Source organism: Poecilia mexicana, unplaced genomic scaffold, assembly GCF_051168715.1.
Source record: "Poecilia mexicana isolate PSO_F unplaced genomic scaffold, ASM5116871v1 scaffold_16, whole genome shotgun sequence".
Taxonomy (NCBI): Eukaryota; Metazoa; Chordata; class Actinopteri; order Cyprinodontiformes; family Poeciliidae; genus Poecilia; species Poecilia mexicana.
In genome coordinates this window covers 29,293,099-29,310,328 of record NW_028263385.1, presented here as the reverse complement: position 1 = coordinate 29,310,328, position 17,230 = coordinate 29,293,099, and the positions used below count along the sequence as shown (strand labels likewise).

Here is a 17,230-nt window from a genome sequence, read left to right as displayed (position 1 = left end):
TGAGTGATGAAAACGAAGTAAAACTGCTGTAGTCATTTTGTTGCTCCACTTTTTTCTTAAACCTGGTTTTTGCAAACCAAATCCCTCTCTCTCTTTTTTTTCATTTTATATTTACACAGATTTAAACATATTTATCCTTATCTTTATCCTTACCCTAATTTGAGTTGAAAATAAATTGTCTGACAATTAAATGTTCAGGGGAAGCAGATTAAATTAAATAATTTTAATTTAGTTCTACTTTTGGAAAATCAATACATTTGACTGATGGGATACAAATTGGATCAGGTGGCACAGAAGTCAAAGAAGGTTGGGAACTGGTGTAGGGCTGGTTTTAATCTGGCCCCCTGCCACTCAGTAGGGCCTGTCTTTATAAATAAGCTGTAACCAAATCTAACTAAATCACAATGATAATTGTAAACATTTTGTTATTTTTATTTCCCCGTTTTTATTTGGTTAAGGAATTGTCGTTCAGTGGCTGCGTACTTGTCCCTCCTAAGTGCACAGAGAATTAATTTGTGCACTGGAGTTTTTTCCTTCAGTCATTTGTTTCCCAGTATTGCTATATGAGAAACTGAAATTACTTTTAAAGCTGAACCTCCAGCGATCTGGGTGATTTTGTTCCAAATAGAGCTGGAGCACATTACCGAGATTCTCCGACACTCAAACGCACACACAGGTGCGTGCGAGCGCGAAGAGAGCGATGACGTTGTGAGAATATTAACACTACCATCGTTCTTTTTGCATTGGAAAAGAAAAGTTTTCTAAAATATATGGCTAATTTACAGTTAATTTTTAAGGTAATATATTGAAAACGATATATATATATATATATATATATATATATATATATATATATATATATATATATATATATATATATATAAAACCTTGTGTGAACTAGATATAGTATAACTGTTACTGCTGGAAGCAGTTTATAAAGAATGTTTTATAGATAATGTGTGTATTTAAAAAAACAACTCTTGAGACAGATATATCAGATGTACTTATTTAACTTCTTTAAGAAGTGAACTAGCGTCAATAATCATAGTCGCTAGTTCACGAAATAATGGTCAAAATATTGAGTGCCCTAAAGAAATAAACGTGACTGAAAATAAATGAACTGTATTTTTTTTTAAAGTAAGAGAACCAAGTGGCCAATTTCGGTTTTCACTTTTTCACCTTGAACCACGAGGTGTTTTAAAGAATAACCAATAGACAATCGCTGAGCGTAAGCAATTGTCCAATACCATCTATGTTGTTTTCAGAGGGCGTGTCTCCCACTGTCTCAAAAGAAACTGTAGCTGCGCTTCTGACCACAGAATCCTACCAGGAGCTTTGTGCTAGATGGAGGTTGCGTGCGGACTCCAACGGCTCCAGCAGGCCCTCCAGTAGAAGCTAGCCATAAAGTCTGCATTGAGGTAAGGAAAAGATTTTCACTGTAGTCTGGGATATTATTCAATTCAATCGGCCGTTAGGTTGTAATCTCATGCTTACCTCTATTTCAGCTGCGGCTCAATGTGTTTATGTTCTTGTATTAAGATAGCCGGAAAACTCATTTAATTTGTTGATGAATTTTCTTTTTTTTTCTTTTTTTTTTCTTCCTCTTGTAGGCATTTTCCTCGGTTGTTCATGCAAGTTTCGCACCAGGTGTGATGGATCTCAGTGTGCGTTGAGTTCTTCGGTGTCACCAAATAATGAATAATCCCTCAATAGAAGGGACGTAAGAAGTACTTTGGTCTCATGGGTCGTGAACTATCAGGAACACCTGTAAACGTAAAGAGAGCTCCGCGCGCCGTCTGCTGTGGGGTTTAGGCCGAGAACGGGGGAGATGTCGCTTCCAGAGCAGGACATGGGTAAGCGCAAATCGACTTAGAAGGGAGAGGGCCGCACCGGACCGGAACACACCGCCAACATGAAGGAAAAATCCAAAAATGCGGCCCGGACGCGTCGGGAGAAGGAAAACAGTGAGTTTTACGAACTGGCCAAGCTGCTGCCGCTTCCTTCTGCCATCACCTCCCAACTGGATAAAGCCTCAATCATCCGCCTGACAACCAGCTACCTGAAGATGAGAACCGTGTTTCCTGAGGGTAAGAGGCCTGGCTGCGATACTTCCACGCAAAACACCACAGAGCAAACAAAAGTGGCCATTATCCAAATAAATATTTCTTCCGATTATGCAACTATTGCTACTGTTTTTAGTACACCAGTACAAAACTTTGTAAAATCTATTTTATTGGACAGTACACCTTCAAACCTCAGAATTGGAGCTCATTACCAAAGATAAATCGTTAAAACAGTGGAAGCATGCTAAAAGTTGCCAAAGCTCCTAAAAGGTGGTCAGTTATTATATATATAAATATGTGTGTGTGTGTGTGTGGGGGGGGGCAATCACTATGCCGATCAGAAAAAATAAGAAATGAGCCCCCGTCCTGCGTGACGTTCATGGGGCCATTGATATTATGTGATCTACACGTGTGATCCATGAACACATAGAGCCTTGTAGCAATGAAGTTGTTGATAATGAATCAAGAAGATGAACACAAAGAAAACCTTGGCATGATAGCGGCACTATATAGCCCTTTATGTTGAAATATAAAGATTGGCTTCTGCAGGAAATGTGCGTTCTATTGATTGGCAAAATTATTAGAGGTAATCTGATGTTATGATCCTGGAGCATAGTGCATGTCTATCTGGACTATAGTTGTTTAAACATGCTGATGAGGGTAATCTTACCCTTCTGTTATTTGGAGCTACCCCATTACAGTCATGCTGTGTACTGCTAAAATATGCAGTGAGGGACTCGAGTCCCTCACTGCATTTTTTGTGTGCTGCTGCTTGTTGTGTGGCAGCGCTGGGCTACCTGCACAGCTTTCAGTAGTTAGCCCTCAGTCCTTCGTTAAATGAGCTCTACTGTTTTAAAGTGGTGCGCAGCTCTCACACCATCTCACTTCCCAGCCTAACATGCACAAAGGTACAGAAAAAAAAAAGGCAGAAACATAATTTAAATGCCCTTAATGAACTTTGTTAGCTTGTTTTAAGAGGTGTCGCTGTTAAATTAGTCTACAGCCACCCATGTTTGGTTGACCGAGTTCGCCTAAATTCATACGGTTAAAAATAATGAATGCATTTATTGTTTTTGTTCATTTGTTGTTAATTTTTTTTTACTTACACAACTGTTTGATTAGGTGAAAGTCAATTAAAAAGTAAAATGATGCATACAAATAAGTGAGTAAATAAATAAATAATCAAGTCATTTCAGAAAGAGAAATTATTTCTTCATCGTTGATCTTAATAGCATTTGGGCGAGGTTTCTTTCTTGAAACTTTTCTAGTAAAGGCTTAAAGTGGAAGAATGTTTTCTCCTCCATTTCACCATGAAATCGTCCACATCCAGAGTGATTTTCTGTTTCTCATACTGCTGCTATCATCTGACAGGCGGCTGCTTGGAGCGCTTATTCATCGCATGTGCGGACCCTGACATTTATTTAGCCATAAGTTCATAATTATGTTATTATTAATATTGTTATATAATGTTATTGTGTAGCATGCCATTTCTTATTTTAAAGTATTTGCGTGTATTTGCGTCTCTTGAAACAAAAATATTAAATATAATGTTGATACGGTATATTTTTTCTCCCTCCTTTTTCTAGAGTCTTGCATTTTGTTGGGTTGATCGCTTTTATTTTATAGATTTGTTAGTAGTTGTGAAGCTACGCCAATTTTATTCAGTCATTTTTAACTTTTTTTTTTTTTTTGCTTGTTTGTTTGTTTGTTTTGTACCTAAATCATTGATAACGTCAAACACCCTCCTTAGAAGAGCTTTAGTGTTAACAGATTATTCTTATAATGCCTATAATGTGTTGATGAATTCAGGTGAGTCCACAAATGAGCCTAACTGTTTAGCATTTTTTAACTCCTTTGCAGCAAGTCAGAAATTATTTCTAGTCTTGAGTTCTGTTATTATTATTATTATTATTATTATTATTATTATTATTATTATTATTATTATTATTATTATGCTACTGAGCTGCTTTATAAAAACTTTATTATTTATTTCTCTTTCAAGTGTTGAGTGTTGTTTCTCCCGCTCTCTGTGTGTGTTTAGTCGGTGCTAGTTTTTATTATTATTATTATTATTATTATTATTATTTATTTTATTTTTTTTAATTATTATTTATTTATTTATTTTGCTGGATTATTCTCCAAGCCTTCAGTGCATTCTAGCTGGTACACGGCGTGCAGTGGAGCTCTGTGTCCGCGGCACGCCGCTTGTTTACTCTGCAGATCGGGATTTACATCTCAATGCGCAGCGCTGCAGCGCATTCACTTTCCAGGCCTTACTTCATCTGAGATCTGTTTCGTTTCAGAAAAGGTAATTGTTGCGTGTTTACTCTGCTGAAGATTCATACATATATAAAGACAAAGCTAGTTGAAAGACAATCAGGCTGACTTTACTCCTGCAGGCTTTCTTGACTTCACTGTAAATTTCACATGGGTTTGCAGTGCTGCAGTTCCGGAAGATTATACAGTATTTGTAAAGCATTTTCTTTATAACAACACATCAGCGACTCACACAACTGTAGGTCCCATTTAACTATTTATTTTGCCACCATAACATACAGTTTAATTTCTGATAGTTGCTGCAGAAACTATCAGTGTCTTATTTGTTTTCAAAAAGACAAAGAAGACACCTTCTTTTTGTCCACTCATAGAGATTTCTCTCTTGTGTGTTTTAGTAACTATTCTTGTATGTTAACTATCTTCCTGCAGGCCTTGGGGAGTCCTGGGGTCATGTGAGCCGCAGCTCTCTGGATGGTGTCAGCCTGGAATTAGGCTCCCATCTTTTACAGGTACTGCCTGAAGGCTTCACTTGTAGTACATTGAAAGATTATTATTATTATTATTATTATTATTATTATTATTATTATTATTATTATTATTATTATTATTATTGTTGATGTTGTTAAGCCAAGCTGGATGGACTGTGTGTATGGAGGGGGGCTTGGTAGCTGTCACCATCTGCCTCCTGCTGCCTTCATTCTCCTTGCTTTGAGAGTGAAATGAGTTGAACACATTCCTGGTCACGCACACATCATGCATGTCCTGCTCCCCCCTCACATCAGCAGCAACACAATGGAATACATCTGCAGGGCTGCAGGCTAACAAAAAGGAGAAACTAAAAATAAAGATTGTCTGGTACTGATTTGAACGATGTGTCAATAATACATTCTCACCTTAAACATTAAAACAAACTTCACTGCTGGAAGGAGAGGACCTCTGAGTAAGGTGAAGTGAGTACACTGATAGTTATGCAAACAGGCAGTTTGCTAAACAAATAGTTAAGAATGGCGCAATGGATTTTCATGACAAACTATTTTCTATTAACTATTTTGGCATGTAACTAACCCTGACATGGAATAACTCTGAAAGTCACCAACTGTACAACCTCTGCCATAATACAAAAATAATCACATCAGAAACATGACATAAATTAATCAGTTTGAAATAATATTGCAATAACAAATTTCCAGGTTAAGGGAACAAACGTTCGTCATATAACTTGCATTATTTTAACAATAATTCCAAATAATCTGCAAATAAGACTGACTGAAATACTATGTGCATGGCAATAACACAATGTCAGTACTTCTCACTGACCAATTTTAACTTGAGAATTTAAACGTATGCAGTATAAACCTGCATAAAAATCTGCAGACAGGCAGTGAAAATAAAACTTTACTCATCAGGCTGACTCTAGCTCTGAAAAAAAGTAAATCTGAGAAACTGATATTTCTTACAGTTAACTTTATTTTAATAAAATGCATGTTTAACCTTTTTTGACAAAATATTGAAATTAAAAACCTCATTTTCAAGAGACAGTACAGTTTTTCTATTAACAGTTAAACACACGTCACAACAAAAAAATAAATAGAAAAAAAGAAAAACATTATGAGTGTTACCAAAATATGTGAAAGAAATTAGATTCATCAACAATATTTGGAGCCAAGGGCCTATTGATTTTTACTGGGAAGAACTCAAAAATGATCAGCTAACAACAGGACTCTCAGTCTGATTAATACTGGACATTTAACAACCACTTTTTAGACAGGATTTCTTGAACGTCTAAAAAAATGTAAATTGATCTAACCCATGATCTAAAAATGAAGCATTAATGTCAGACTTAAAAAGCTGAAGTTGAAATCATTACTGATATAAATTTGTTATAAAAGTATTACTGATTGCACTTTAAAAATTAGGTAACTATGTTATTAAAGGTAAAGTTTAAACAGTAATGATTTCTTGGTTAATGTCAAGTTCTCATAACAAAGGCATTTTGAATAATGTCAACTTTGTATTAAAAGTGTCATAATTTACTGAATGACGCTTTCATAAATATTCATGAAGACTTATTCATGTTCATGACATGTGATATGTCATGTTTATGAAAGTGTCATGTCAGTCTTATTCAACCCCCTTCATATAAAGTGTTACCCACTGTTTCAGTGTTTGATGCCTTATTATTTTGACAGCTGTACTGTTGTAAGTCTTTCTATTGTGACACCTGCTATGAAATTTTAATAATAAATGTGATATTTTATTGATAAAAAGGCACTTGACTTTTTTTCAGGAAAAAAAAAATATTAGTCTTGGTCTGATAGTAGTCTTTTTTTTTCTTCCAGACATTAGATGGATTCATTTTTGTGGTTGCTCCAGATGGAAAAATAATGTATATCTCAGAGACAGCGTCAGTGCACTTGGGTCTATCACAGGTTAGTTTTTAAAAGTCTGTTCTGTTACCCAATGGTCCTTTCACATCCCAGGTCAGAGCTGAATGTTCCCTTCAACAGGTAGAGTTGACAGGAAACAGCATTTATGAATACATTCATCCATCAGACCATGATGAAATGACAGCGGTCCTCACAGTCCACCAACCTTACCATTCCCATTTTATACAAGGTAATCTCTCATGCAACCCTGCAGTTTTGCAAAATGTGAGTCATGAACTTACTGCACAACATGAATAACTTCACAGTTTATACGTCTTTGCAGAGTATGAGATGGAGCACTCCTTCTTCCTAAGAATGAAATGTGTCCTGGCTAAAAGAAATGCTGGTCTAACCTGTGGAGGCTACAAGGTACAACAGTCACACTGCTGAACCACTCATAACGCTGCTTGGTTCTTTGTTCTTTTATGTACCCCACAACCTACAGGATGAGGACACCTGGAGTAAGACAAAGGGATGTATATTAGGCTCCCAAGAGAATATGAAAAATAAAAAAAGCAATATATTGAAACTTAAAATTTGTTATACCATCTTCATTTAGATTTCAAATTGTTGTGAGATGAAAATTTATTTCTTGCAGGAAATGAAACAGACATCTCTCAAGATATGATGAAACAATACTGAAGCAGTGTCAACTTTGAAAAACTAATTTATGTGTTTTAGTAGTTACATTTTATTTTAAAAATGTCATGATGGGTGTTATTTATAGCCTTCTCAATAATCAATAGAAAAATCTTTATTGGCATTTCAGCAACCAAACCCTTTTTATAACTCCTTTTATTCCACTGGTAGTTTGATTATCTTATTGGTGATGAGCTTGCAAGGCCTTCCTGACATTTTCCTACTGTGCGCCACAATTATTTAATAGATGCTGGAACACTAATGATAAAAAGCCCACAAACCCTTTATTTGTACAAGCTTATCTATCTTTTTCATTTGCAGTCTGAACATGGTTTAATTTTTAAGCATAAACTTAAAAATTTTCCTAAAAATCCCTTTATTTATATAGCACAAGAACAAGAACAATTACACAAGAATTAGTACAATGTCTAGTTTATTGTAGTAAAAAAATACTTTAGTGACGATCACTCTGCCAAGGAAATTTAGTTTTGACATACTTCATTATAAAGCATGTCAACACTTTATAATACTTTATAAACCTAATGTCCCCATCATTTTTTTTTGCCCCTGAGTCATTTTATTTTGAGTATTGGGCTAAATCCTGAAGCCCAAGGCCCAATATTTCTAAAATACATTTAAAAAATAAAGAGCAAAGAAAAAGACAAAGGATCTACTTTATTTATCATTTAACAGAACACTGGGGCTGTGTAAGTCAAGAGCAGATATTTTGTTTTGGTGCAGCAGTTTTGGTTAAAATTAACATTTGACAAAATGAAAAACTATATTTACATTATATTTAATTTAGAACAGGATCACCAGTACCGTTTGCATGTATGATTCCACTGCAAAGCGGAATGAGTGGGTCTCCTCTCTGCACTGCTGCATCAAGTTCTCTGTAAGTGTGAGGGGCTCACTGCCGCTCTCAACTCTCATTCTAAGTGCAGTACTTGATAGGTATTTTCTTAACCTACATACAAAAGAACCACAGACAACGTTATTTAGTTTTCAACGAAGCTTTTGCAAAAGAAGATAGCAAACTACTACAAACTGCTCACCATGTGTTCTGAAACCCTTCAGTTAGAGCTTGTCTTTTATTAGCAGGGAAGGGAGAGATACAAAGGAAAAGCAAGTTTTGTCTCTGCACATGGGTCATCTAGTCCTTTCTCATGAGGGCGATTTCCCACCAGGACGGGGGAACATTCTGTTGTTAGAGATAATCATGCTACAGAGATATTCTGTAAGTGTGGGTCACAAGTTTCAACATAGTGTTGGTTTGCACACAGTAAAAAGCTAATATCCATCCATCCATCCATCCATCCATCCATCCATCCATCCATCCATCCATCCATCCATCCATCCATCCATCCATCCATCCATCCATCCATTTTCTGCCACCTATCCGGGATCGGGTCACGGGGGCAGCAGCTTCAGAAGGGAGGCCAAGACTTCCCTCTCCCCGGCCACTTCTTCCAGCTCTGCCGGGGGAATCCCAAGGCGTTCCCAGGCCAGCAGAGAAACATAGTCCCTCCAACGTGTCCTGGGTCTTCCCCGGGGCCTCCCCCCAGTGGGACGTGCCCGGAACACCTCACCAGGGAGGCGTCCAGGAGGCATCCTAACCAGATGCCCAAGCCACCTCAACTGACTCCTCTCGACGTGGAGGAGCAGCGGCTCTACTCTGAGTCCCTCCCGGATGACCGAGCTTCTCACCCTATCTCTAAGGGAGCTAAAACCTTTAAATGAAAAACAAAATAGTAATGTAAGAGTGGTAACACATAATCATTCTAACAGTACTATCAAGGCTTTGTTTTTCATTTAGTTGCCAAAGTCTAAAATAAACCAGAGAAAGCACCTATGTTTCTCACTCTTTTGAAAAAAGTCGCTAAAAGGATCTGATACAGCAACAGTGCAATTTGCACTGTTGCTGTGCAAACTGCAAATTGCCATCAATTTGCAGCAGTACTTTGCTTCAAGCTGATGCTATGTTCTGCTTCGCTTTACGGCTGTCACTACTGCAAATTGCCAGGCACATGTTGTTTCGAGACAGTCTGACTCTGTATCACGTAACTGTATATACTGACTGTAATTCAAGTCAACGTTTATTTATATAGCACTTTTGAAACAGCCTCAGGTGACTAAAGTGCTTCACAACAAACATCAGAAAAATAGAAATAAAATTAAATTTAGTATTATTCCATGTGTGCCTAAAATGAATATGTATCCGATCCCTGATTGGGATTAACACCGGATTCTGAAACCACGTGATCAGGCCAATTTTTGATGACGTTATCAGATTGGGACATCACTAATTAGATTTCAGTTATGTTTAAATATTAGTACAGCACACTTACAATCTACTCTTTATAATGGCACTGTGCCATAAATGAAAGCCATTGTCAATAATTTAATTATCATTAACAACCTAAATGTATTGTTAATACTTTTGGTTTAGTTATTATGTAGGTGGATTTGGTATAGTTTTGTACTTCCTGCATAAAAGAAACGAGTGCTGCTGTGTCTGAGTCTAACTTCACGTCTAACTATAGATATTGACAAAAGTGTCATCATTGTTGCTATTGATCCACAAGGATTAACTCTGAGATGCCATTTTATTAATGGTCGATATAAATAAATTAACTGGAATATTTATAAATACCACAAGCATGCTCTTTTTTTCTTATTCTTCTGAATTAAAGTGCCTGATGTATGATTTTGTGTGTGACTCCTCTGGTCCAGGTGATCCACTGCAGTGGCTACCTGAAGATCCGTCAGTACAGCCTGGACATGTCTCCATTTGACGGCTGCTATCAGAACATCGGTCTGGTGGCCGTTGGTCACTCGTTACCACCCAGCGCTGTAACAGAAATCAAACTGCACTGCAACATGTTCATGTTCAGAGCCAGCCTGGACATGAAACTAATCTTCCTTGACTCACGGTGTGCTCTTTCTTCTATGGTGAAGACAATCTGCCTGTACACACTTGGATACATATTAATGTCAATTATTGTGACTAAAGTATAATATTTAAAGCAGAGTAATTATTATATAACTTGTTGATGTGCTGAACTTAGACACATGAGGACATAAAACTGCAATGTAAAAAGTTTGAAGGTGGTTTAACTAGAAAATGAAGGTCCACCTACTGCCTTGAAAATGCAATTTAAGTCAACAAGAAAATTGCATCGGTTTTAACTCAGAAATTAAAGTTCATGAAGTTGGTTTAACAAGAGGCAAGTTGTCTAAACATTGGTTTTTAAATTCACTAATCTTGAATTGTGAGTTTTAACTTAATGCTGCAAATTAAACCAAATAATTGCCCTCACCTGAAAAGCATATATTTCTCTATTATGTTCACTCACAATATCAAGTTAAAATAACTACTTATTTCACTTTAGAATAATTAAAATTCTTGTTTCAAATTGCATGAACAAAATTTCATGAATTTTATTAAACATCACAATGAATTAAGCTCAAAAACATGCAGTGTTAACAGGACATTATCCTTAAGCTTTGGAAACTGTCAGTGGCATTAAAGTAAACATTTGCCTTAATAACACACAAAAGCCAGATCAATGTAACACACTTCCATCTCAATCACGGAGGGACACAAGATACAAAAACATGCCACTAAGCACACTGGGAAATAGTTCTCACTCCCATCTTTTTCTTCTTTCATTTTTTTAAGTGCTAACCTAAAAACTCTAGTCTATTCAACACTTGGAGGTTTGACAAAATTAATAAAAAGTTAACACAACTTCGTTTACCCTTTATCCTTCAGACTCATACATTTAGGTTCAAAATCTAAAACTCGCTAAATTTATTTGACTTAAAGAGTTGAAGATGGTACACACAACTAAAAGTGGCTCAAATGTTTTACCGCGTATTATCAGAGCTAAATGGTTTGTCTTTTCAGAAGAAGTAACAGCTCCCTTTAATGTGGGTCATTCCATGTAATGAAATCATTCTTGTGTTGTCTTCTTCAGAGTTGCAGAGCTAACAGGCTATGAGCCTCAGGATCTCATAGAGAAGACTCTCTATCATCATGTCCACATCTGTGACTCTTTCCACCTGCGCTATGCACATAATTTGTGTAAGTTTGGATTTAATTCAGTTTCTTCTTCTGTAGAGAACAAAATCATTTACAGCTTTAAAATGCTGTTGGATATTACATTACTTTTTATTATACGAGGACATTAAGAAATATATACAATTTTTCATTTAATTGCTGTTTGTTACTAGAAGTAGTTGCTGCGGCACTGCACCAACTGATTATGAGTGTCATGACTTTGTGTATATGTTTGTGTGTCATTTTTAAACATCTCCAGCCAGTTGAGATGCAGAGAGCAAGTTAATACTGTAGTACTAGTTTTATAGCTCATCTATGTTATCTTTGATAGTCTTCGCCATAAATACCCATCAGATCTAATGTACTTTTATTGTGTGTGTTGATCTTCACCACATGGCTGACTCCTTTCCTTCTCCTTGTAGTATTGGTGAAAGGTCAAGTCACAACAAGATACTACCGTTTCTTGGCCAAACAAGGTGGTTGGGTCTGGGTTCAGAGTTATGCAACTATTGTGCACAACAGCCGCTCATCCCGACCTCACTGCATCGTCAGCGTCAACTATGTCCTTACGTAAGTGTTGTCCCAGCTCCTGGAACCATACTTTTTAATGTCTGTTAAGAGTCAATTGTGCTATGTTAAGAAGCTGGTGAGATGTTTCCTCGCAAAAGACTTGGTGAAACACTGAGTTGTTTGAGTTTGATCTTTAAAAAAAAGAGTGTTACTCTTTTTACGTGGAGTGTTGCTTTGAATTCAAACTTGATCTGAAACTTTATTGTAGAGATGTTTACATTCAACTTGCACTCTCTGCCTGAGGTTTCTTGATGATGCGCATTCCTTCCTGAATAAGAATGGACCAAAGAAACAGCTGGCAGAGCAAGTTCTAAGAGTGAAATTTAAGACCAGGCTTAAAAAGACCTTAAAGTCTTACTTCAATTTCTAAATTAAATATTGAGTACAGTTTTTTAATAAATAAATTAGTCAGATTAGAAACAGAAATGATAAGTTAAAGAAGCAGCTGTTTGTTGATGCATCACTCAGAATGGTTTGCACTTTGATGCAAACATCAAAGTGCAAACAGTGCTAAGTCTGATACAGGCTTAGCACTGTATCAGAGTTCTTTCATTGGTATTTTGGTTAGGTGTGGTGAAAGTTTCATTTGATGTCTTTAAAAATAATTTAGTTGATTCTTAAAACGGTTAAGAATCCAGAACCTGCCTCATGCAGGCAGTATTATGTAAAATTGACTTTTTCTTAGCTTTTGCATTATGTTATGATTTTATTCCCTCATCAAAAATATATGTGGAGTGTTGCTTTGATTCTTTCATGCAAGTTTGAGAAATCCTTTAATCTCCTTGGCAACCATTCCACCTCATAGATCAGCCTTTCCCTGCAACTCCCCCACTCTGCCTCTTCAGACTAGTGGCAGCAGGAATTAGCAGACACCTGGTGGAAATGTGCATCTACTGAACTCATCATACAAACTACTTCTCAGCGGAACGCTGGTGAAAACATTGTTAAATTTTTTATGAAGGAACATTGTGATTGGTTTCCTGAAGGTGGAGTGTCGGAAAGAAGAGGAACCTAACCCTAACCCTGGAAAATATATAACACTGCCCCTTTAAATGACTGTCAGTGAGAAAGTATTGATGATAAGCAAGGAAATTAAATATTTCTTTTTATTGCAGATGTGAAACTATATAAATAAACTGCACAAGCAGTATGTGTGAACGTAGTGGGTGTAAGATGTCAGATATATCCACAGAGTAGACAGGGATGGCTGAGATTACTGTGTACTGTCATTCAATGATTGAGAAGATAATGAGTAAATGTAATGAATTTATGCAAACCCTTGCTGAGAACCAATAAGATAATTTTAAAGAATTACATGCATTCTGCAAGCAAGTACTTAGCAAAAACATGGCAAAAGTTTTAAACTCATTTCTGTTCATGTTGTTTTAATTTCTCCTGCTGAAGACTAAAGCAAACTGGAAACAGAGAAAATTGCAGATATAACTGCAGATATTCTTCTGTTACCTCAAAGTGCAGCCTCTGTTACAGAGTTTGCTGAACATGCTTATGTGTTGGCTTTGACATTAGTGGGAGCTCTCCTGTGGCATATTCTCCTGGCAGCTCAGTTGTAAATATGGGGGCAGGAGCTGAAGACTGTCTGCAGATGGAGGCTGTTTTTATCTAGCAGTAGCAGTTCAGTTGTAATGTGTTTTCATGCAGATTCAAAAATTAACCAGCAATCTTTTTCTACATAGTCCATACTGCTATATGTGGAAGAGATATTTTTCTGTACTGTTACTTCTTTCTTTTATCCCCATTCCAATGAGCATATTTCACAGATGTACAAGAGAACACAAGGACAAATAAAACCCATAAAACCCTCCAGTAAGCAGCATGGCTGGCTGCATTCAGAGGTGGCATATGTTTTCTCCACCTCCTACAATAAATTCCAACAGCTTTGTGTTGATAGCCTTCTAATTAATAGGTTGTAAAGTTGATGAGTGTTTATGGGCTCCAACTTACTGTACCACGAGTGAATCCTTATTTTCCTCCTCTCAATGTTCTTACTATTTCTCTAAACTGAACTGAAAACGAGGCATTTTTCTATCAGTGTTTATCGTTTCTCTCTTTGCATAACACATACAAGAAAAGATAAAGCAATGCAGTAGATAGTGATATCTAGAGCTAATTTGCGCAGTAGCTTAAGAGTATGCAGTGTTCGATAACGCAGGGGATGGAGGCACTTCACCTGATTGTGAACTCCTGCTGTGTGTTTAGCCCTGATAGCCTCCACTCTCATGCCCCAGGTTTAGAGATCTTCCACAGCCACCATTTCTCTCACAGTCAAATGGAGAGAGTTTATGTCAAGCTTAGTAGAATAGGTTATTGTTATGTTATGCCTTTTGGTCTTCCTAAAGTAATATTGGCTCCATTACAGCTACTTCAGAAAAGCTGCTAGAATGCTGTTTACAAACAGGAAGACAGCTTCCTGTCTTCCTGTTTGTCTCTGCATTGGTTGCCTGTCAGTTTTAGAATTTAGAATATATTTTAAGGTGCCCTTACTGATATCAAATATGTATATATATATATATATATATATATATATATATATATATATATATATATATATATATATATATATATATATATATATATATATATATATATATATAATTCCCTTCTGTGGGTGGTCTGTTTCATCCTCTGAGCTCGGGTCAGAGGTGAAGTTCATAGCTGGAGAGGCACCGACTTAATTATTTACAAATCTAGACCCCCTGTATGTTATTGTTTACATAAGGAAATTTCGCGCATGCGTACAATGCTGGAGGGCAAAAAGACTATTCTTTAACATGTGATGCTCAGCCGCGCCGCCGCCGCAGAATAATTCCGTTATCTCAATAAAACTTAGACATGTAGATATTATTAATTTCGTGCTGTGCTTAACAGCAAAGGGAGAAACCGTTAAAGTACAACTCAAAACCACGTCTTTCTTGCTCTCTCTATCAGCACAGCTACTGTATGGCTAGCTCTGTTACTGTCTCTTACTCTGCAGTTGTGGAGTCACAATGTATGGGATCATGAGCGCCCCCAGCGATGAGGCACGAGAACTGCCTGCCTCACCTCGAATCTGTTCTCTGCCGTTTCTGATCGCTCCTCAGCACACGAAACACGTTACACACAGTTAGTGACAATAAAAACAGTACATTAAAGACATAAGCTAAATTATGGAAAATCAGTTTATACGTTAAATGTTTTTAACCATTTTATTGGTGGCGTACAGACAGGAGGAGCATGCTCTCATAGAAAAGCAACCGGTGCAGTTAGTGAGAGGTTGCGCAATCCCAGGTGAGGCTCAGCTCACTGCTGCCTCACCGGCTTCGCTTCTGAGCATTTGAATGTGAAAATGCGAAAATTCAGTGATTTTGAAGGAAAAAAAATCAGATTTGGTTAAATGAAATAGAAAATAGGTACTTTATTGTTCAAACCACAAGGTAAAAATATCTTTATAAATGATTTTATTATTATTATATATTATTTTTCCATGATGACAGGTGAGGCTCTGCCTCACCTGCCTCCCCTGACCACACGTCACTGATTTTGAAAGTTTGTTCTCTGACAAATAATTAAACAGTCTATGATTTTTATGGTAGTTTTATTTTAAAAGTGAGAGATGGGATATCAAGAAGACACTCTAGAAAATTAAATGATATTTAAATAAAAAATAATTTGCATTTCATTGAGTGAAATAGGTATTTCATCCCCTAACAACAATGACTAACATTGGTTGCCACAGACCACTGACACACCCTCAGTGAAGTCGTTACCTGGATTAGAGGCACCTGTTCCTAATTGTCACCTGCATAAAAGGTCACCTGCCAACAGACTCAGTGACATGCCAACATCTCCACCATGGGCAAGACTAAAGAGCTGTCTAAAGATGTCAGGGACAAAATTGTTGACCTACACAAGACTGGAATGGGTTACTAACCCATAAGTAAGAAGCTGGATGAGAAGGTGACAACTGTTGGTGCAATTATTTGGAAGTGTAAGAAGTACATTACTGTTAATTAACCTAGGCCTGGAGCCACATGCAAGATGTCGCCTCATGGAGTCTTATTGATCTTGAGAAAGTTGAAAGATCAGCCATACAGGAGGAGCTGGTTAATGATCTCAAGGCAGCTGGGACCACAGCCTCCAAAAAACCACTGGCTGAGACCACAGCCTGCAGTGTATGCAAGGGTCCTTTGCTCAAGAAGGCTCCCATCCAGGCCTGCCTCCAATTTGCCAATGAACATATTAATGACTCTGTGAGAGACTGGAAGAAGGTCCTTTGTGTAACAGTTGTTAAAAGGGTAAACAATGTCACACTGGACTCAGGATCTGCACCAGTTTATTCCTAAAAGACAGTGTGGGACACACTGTCTTTTAGGAACACTGCGGCATACAAACAGTTCCCAGCAGCGCAGTTAGGCAGCTTCTTTAATACATATATATCAGTGAGGTGCAAAGCTGGTGAGGCACTGACTTAATCATAATCATATATACAAATGTAGACCACCTGCATGTTATTTACACAAGGAAATTTCTTATTTTGTGCATACAGAAAATGCTGGAGGTCAAAAAGACAATTCTTTTACATACCATGCATGGCCGCACTGCCGCGGTAGAATAATTCCGTTAACAATGAAACTTGGAAATTTAGGTATAATTAATTTCGTGTTATGCTCCACAGCAAAGGGAAAAGTACAACTCAAAACCACGTCTTTCTTGCTCTCTGAATTGGCCAGGCTGCACGAACTCGTTGCCATAGCAACTAGTGATGGGTAGATGAGGTGTCATGTATCGTTTCAACACATAGCAAAACTGTCGATTCGGTGTGTGTCACTCAATACTGACATCTGCTGGACATTAAAAATTCCTACAGGCAACGTAGTGATTTGATGATATAGTCTATACAATAAAATTTAAGTCTTTGTATTTTATTGAATATTATATATTGTATTATGTCATATCTTCAGTTAAATTTGAAATATATTTGATATACAGTCAATAAAAAATGTACCATGTACACATGTACCATAAAGTGAACATTTTAGTAAATGTGTTTAGAAAGAGGATGCTTGTGGACTGTTTTTTTCCCCCACAGATTTTTATTTTTAAAAAAAAGAAAAAGTTTTTACAACATTTTGAAATTTAGCCTTTTACGGTTTTTTGACAAAACTTCTGCTGCAGAAAAAAAATGAAGTAAACAC

At 36.9% G+C, this 17,230-nt stretch overlaps 1 protein-coding gene across 1 annotated transcript; it reads left to right on the top strand.

Moving 5' to 3' along the window:
* Positions 1-1,430: 1,430 nt before the first annotated feature.
* Positions 1,431-12,281, top strand: LOC106911290 (single-minded homolog 1). Its single transcript, XM_088014029.1, has 8 exons — positions 1,431-2,087; positions 4,770-4,849; positions 6,680-6,769; positions 6,848-6,956; positions 7,050-7,135; positions 10,139-10,338; positions 11,386-11,492; positions 11,891-12,281. Exons 1-8 carry the CDS (start codon positions 1,913-1,915, stop codon positions 12,040-12,042), a joined length of 999 nt encoding a protein of 332 aa, XP_087870155.1. The 5' UTR covers positions 1,431-1,912; the 3' UTR covers positions 12,043-12,281.
* Positions 12,282-17,230: the final 4,949 nt, after the last annotated feature.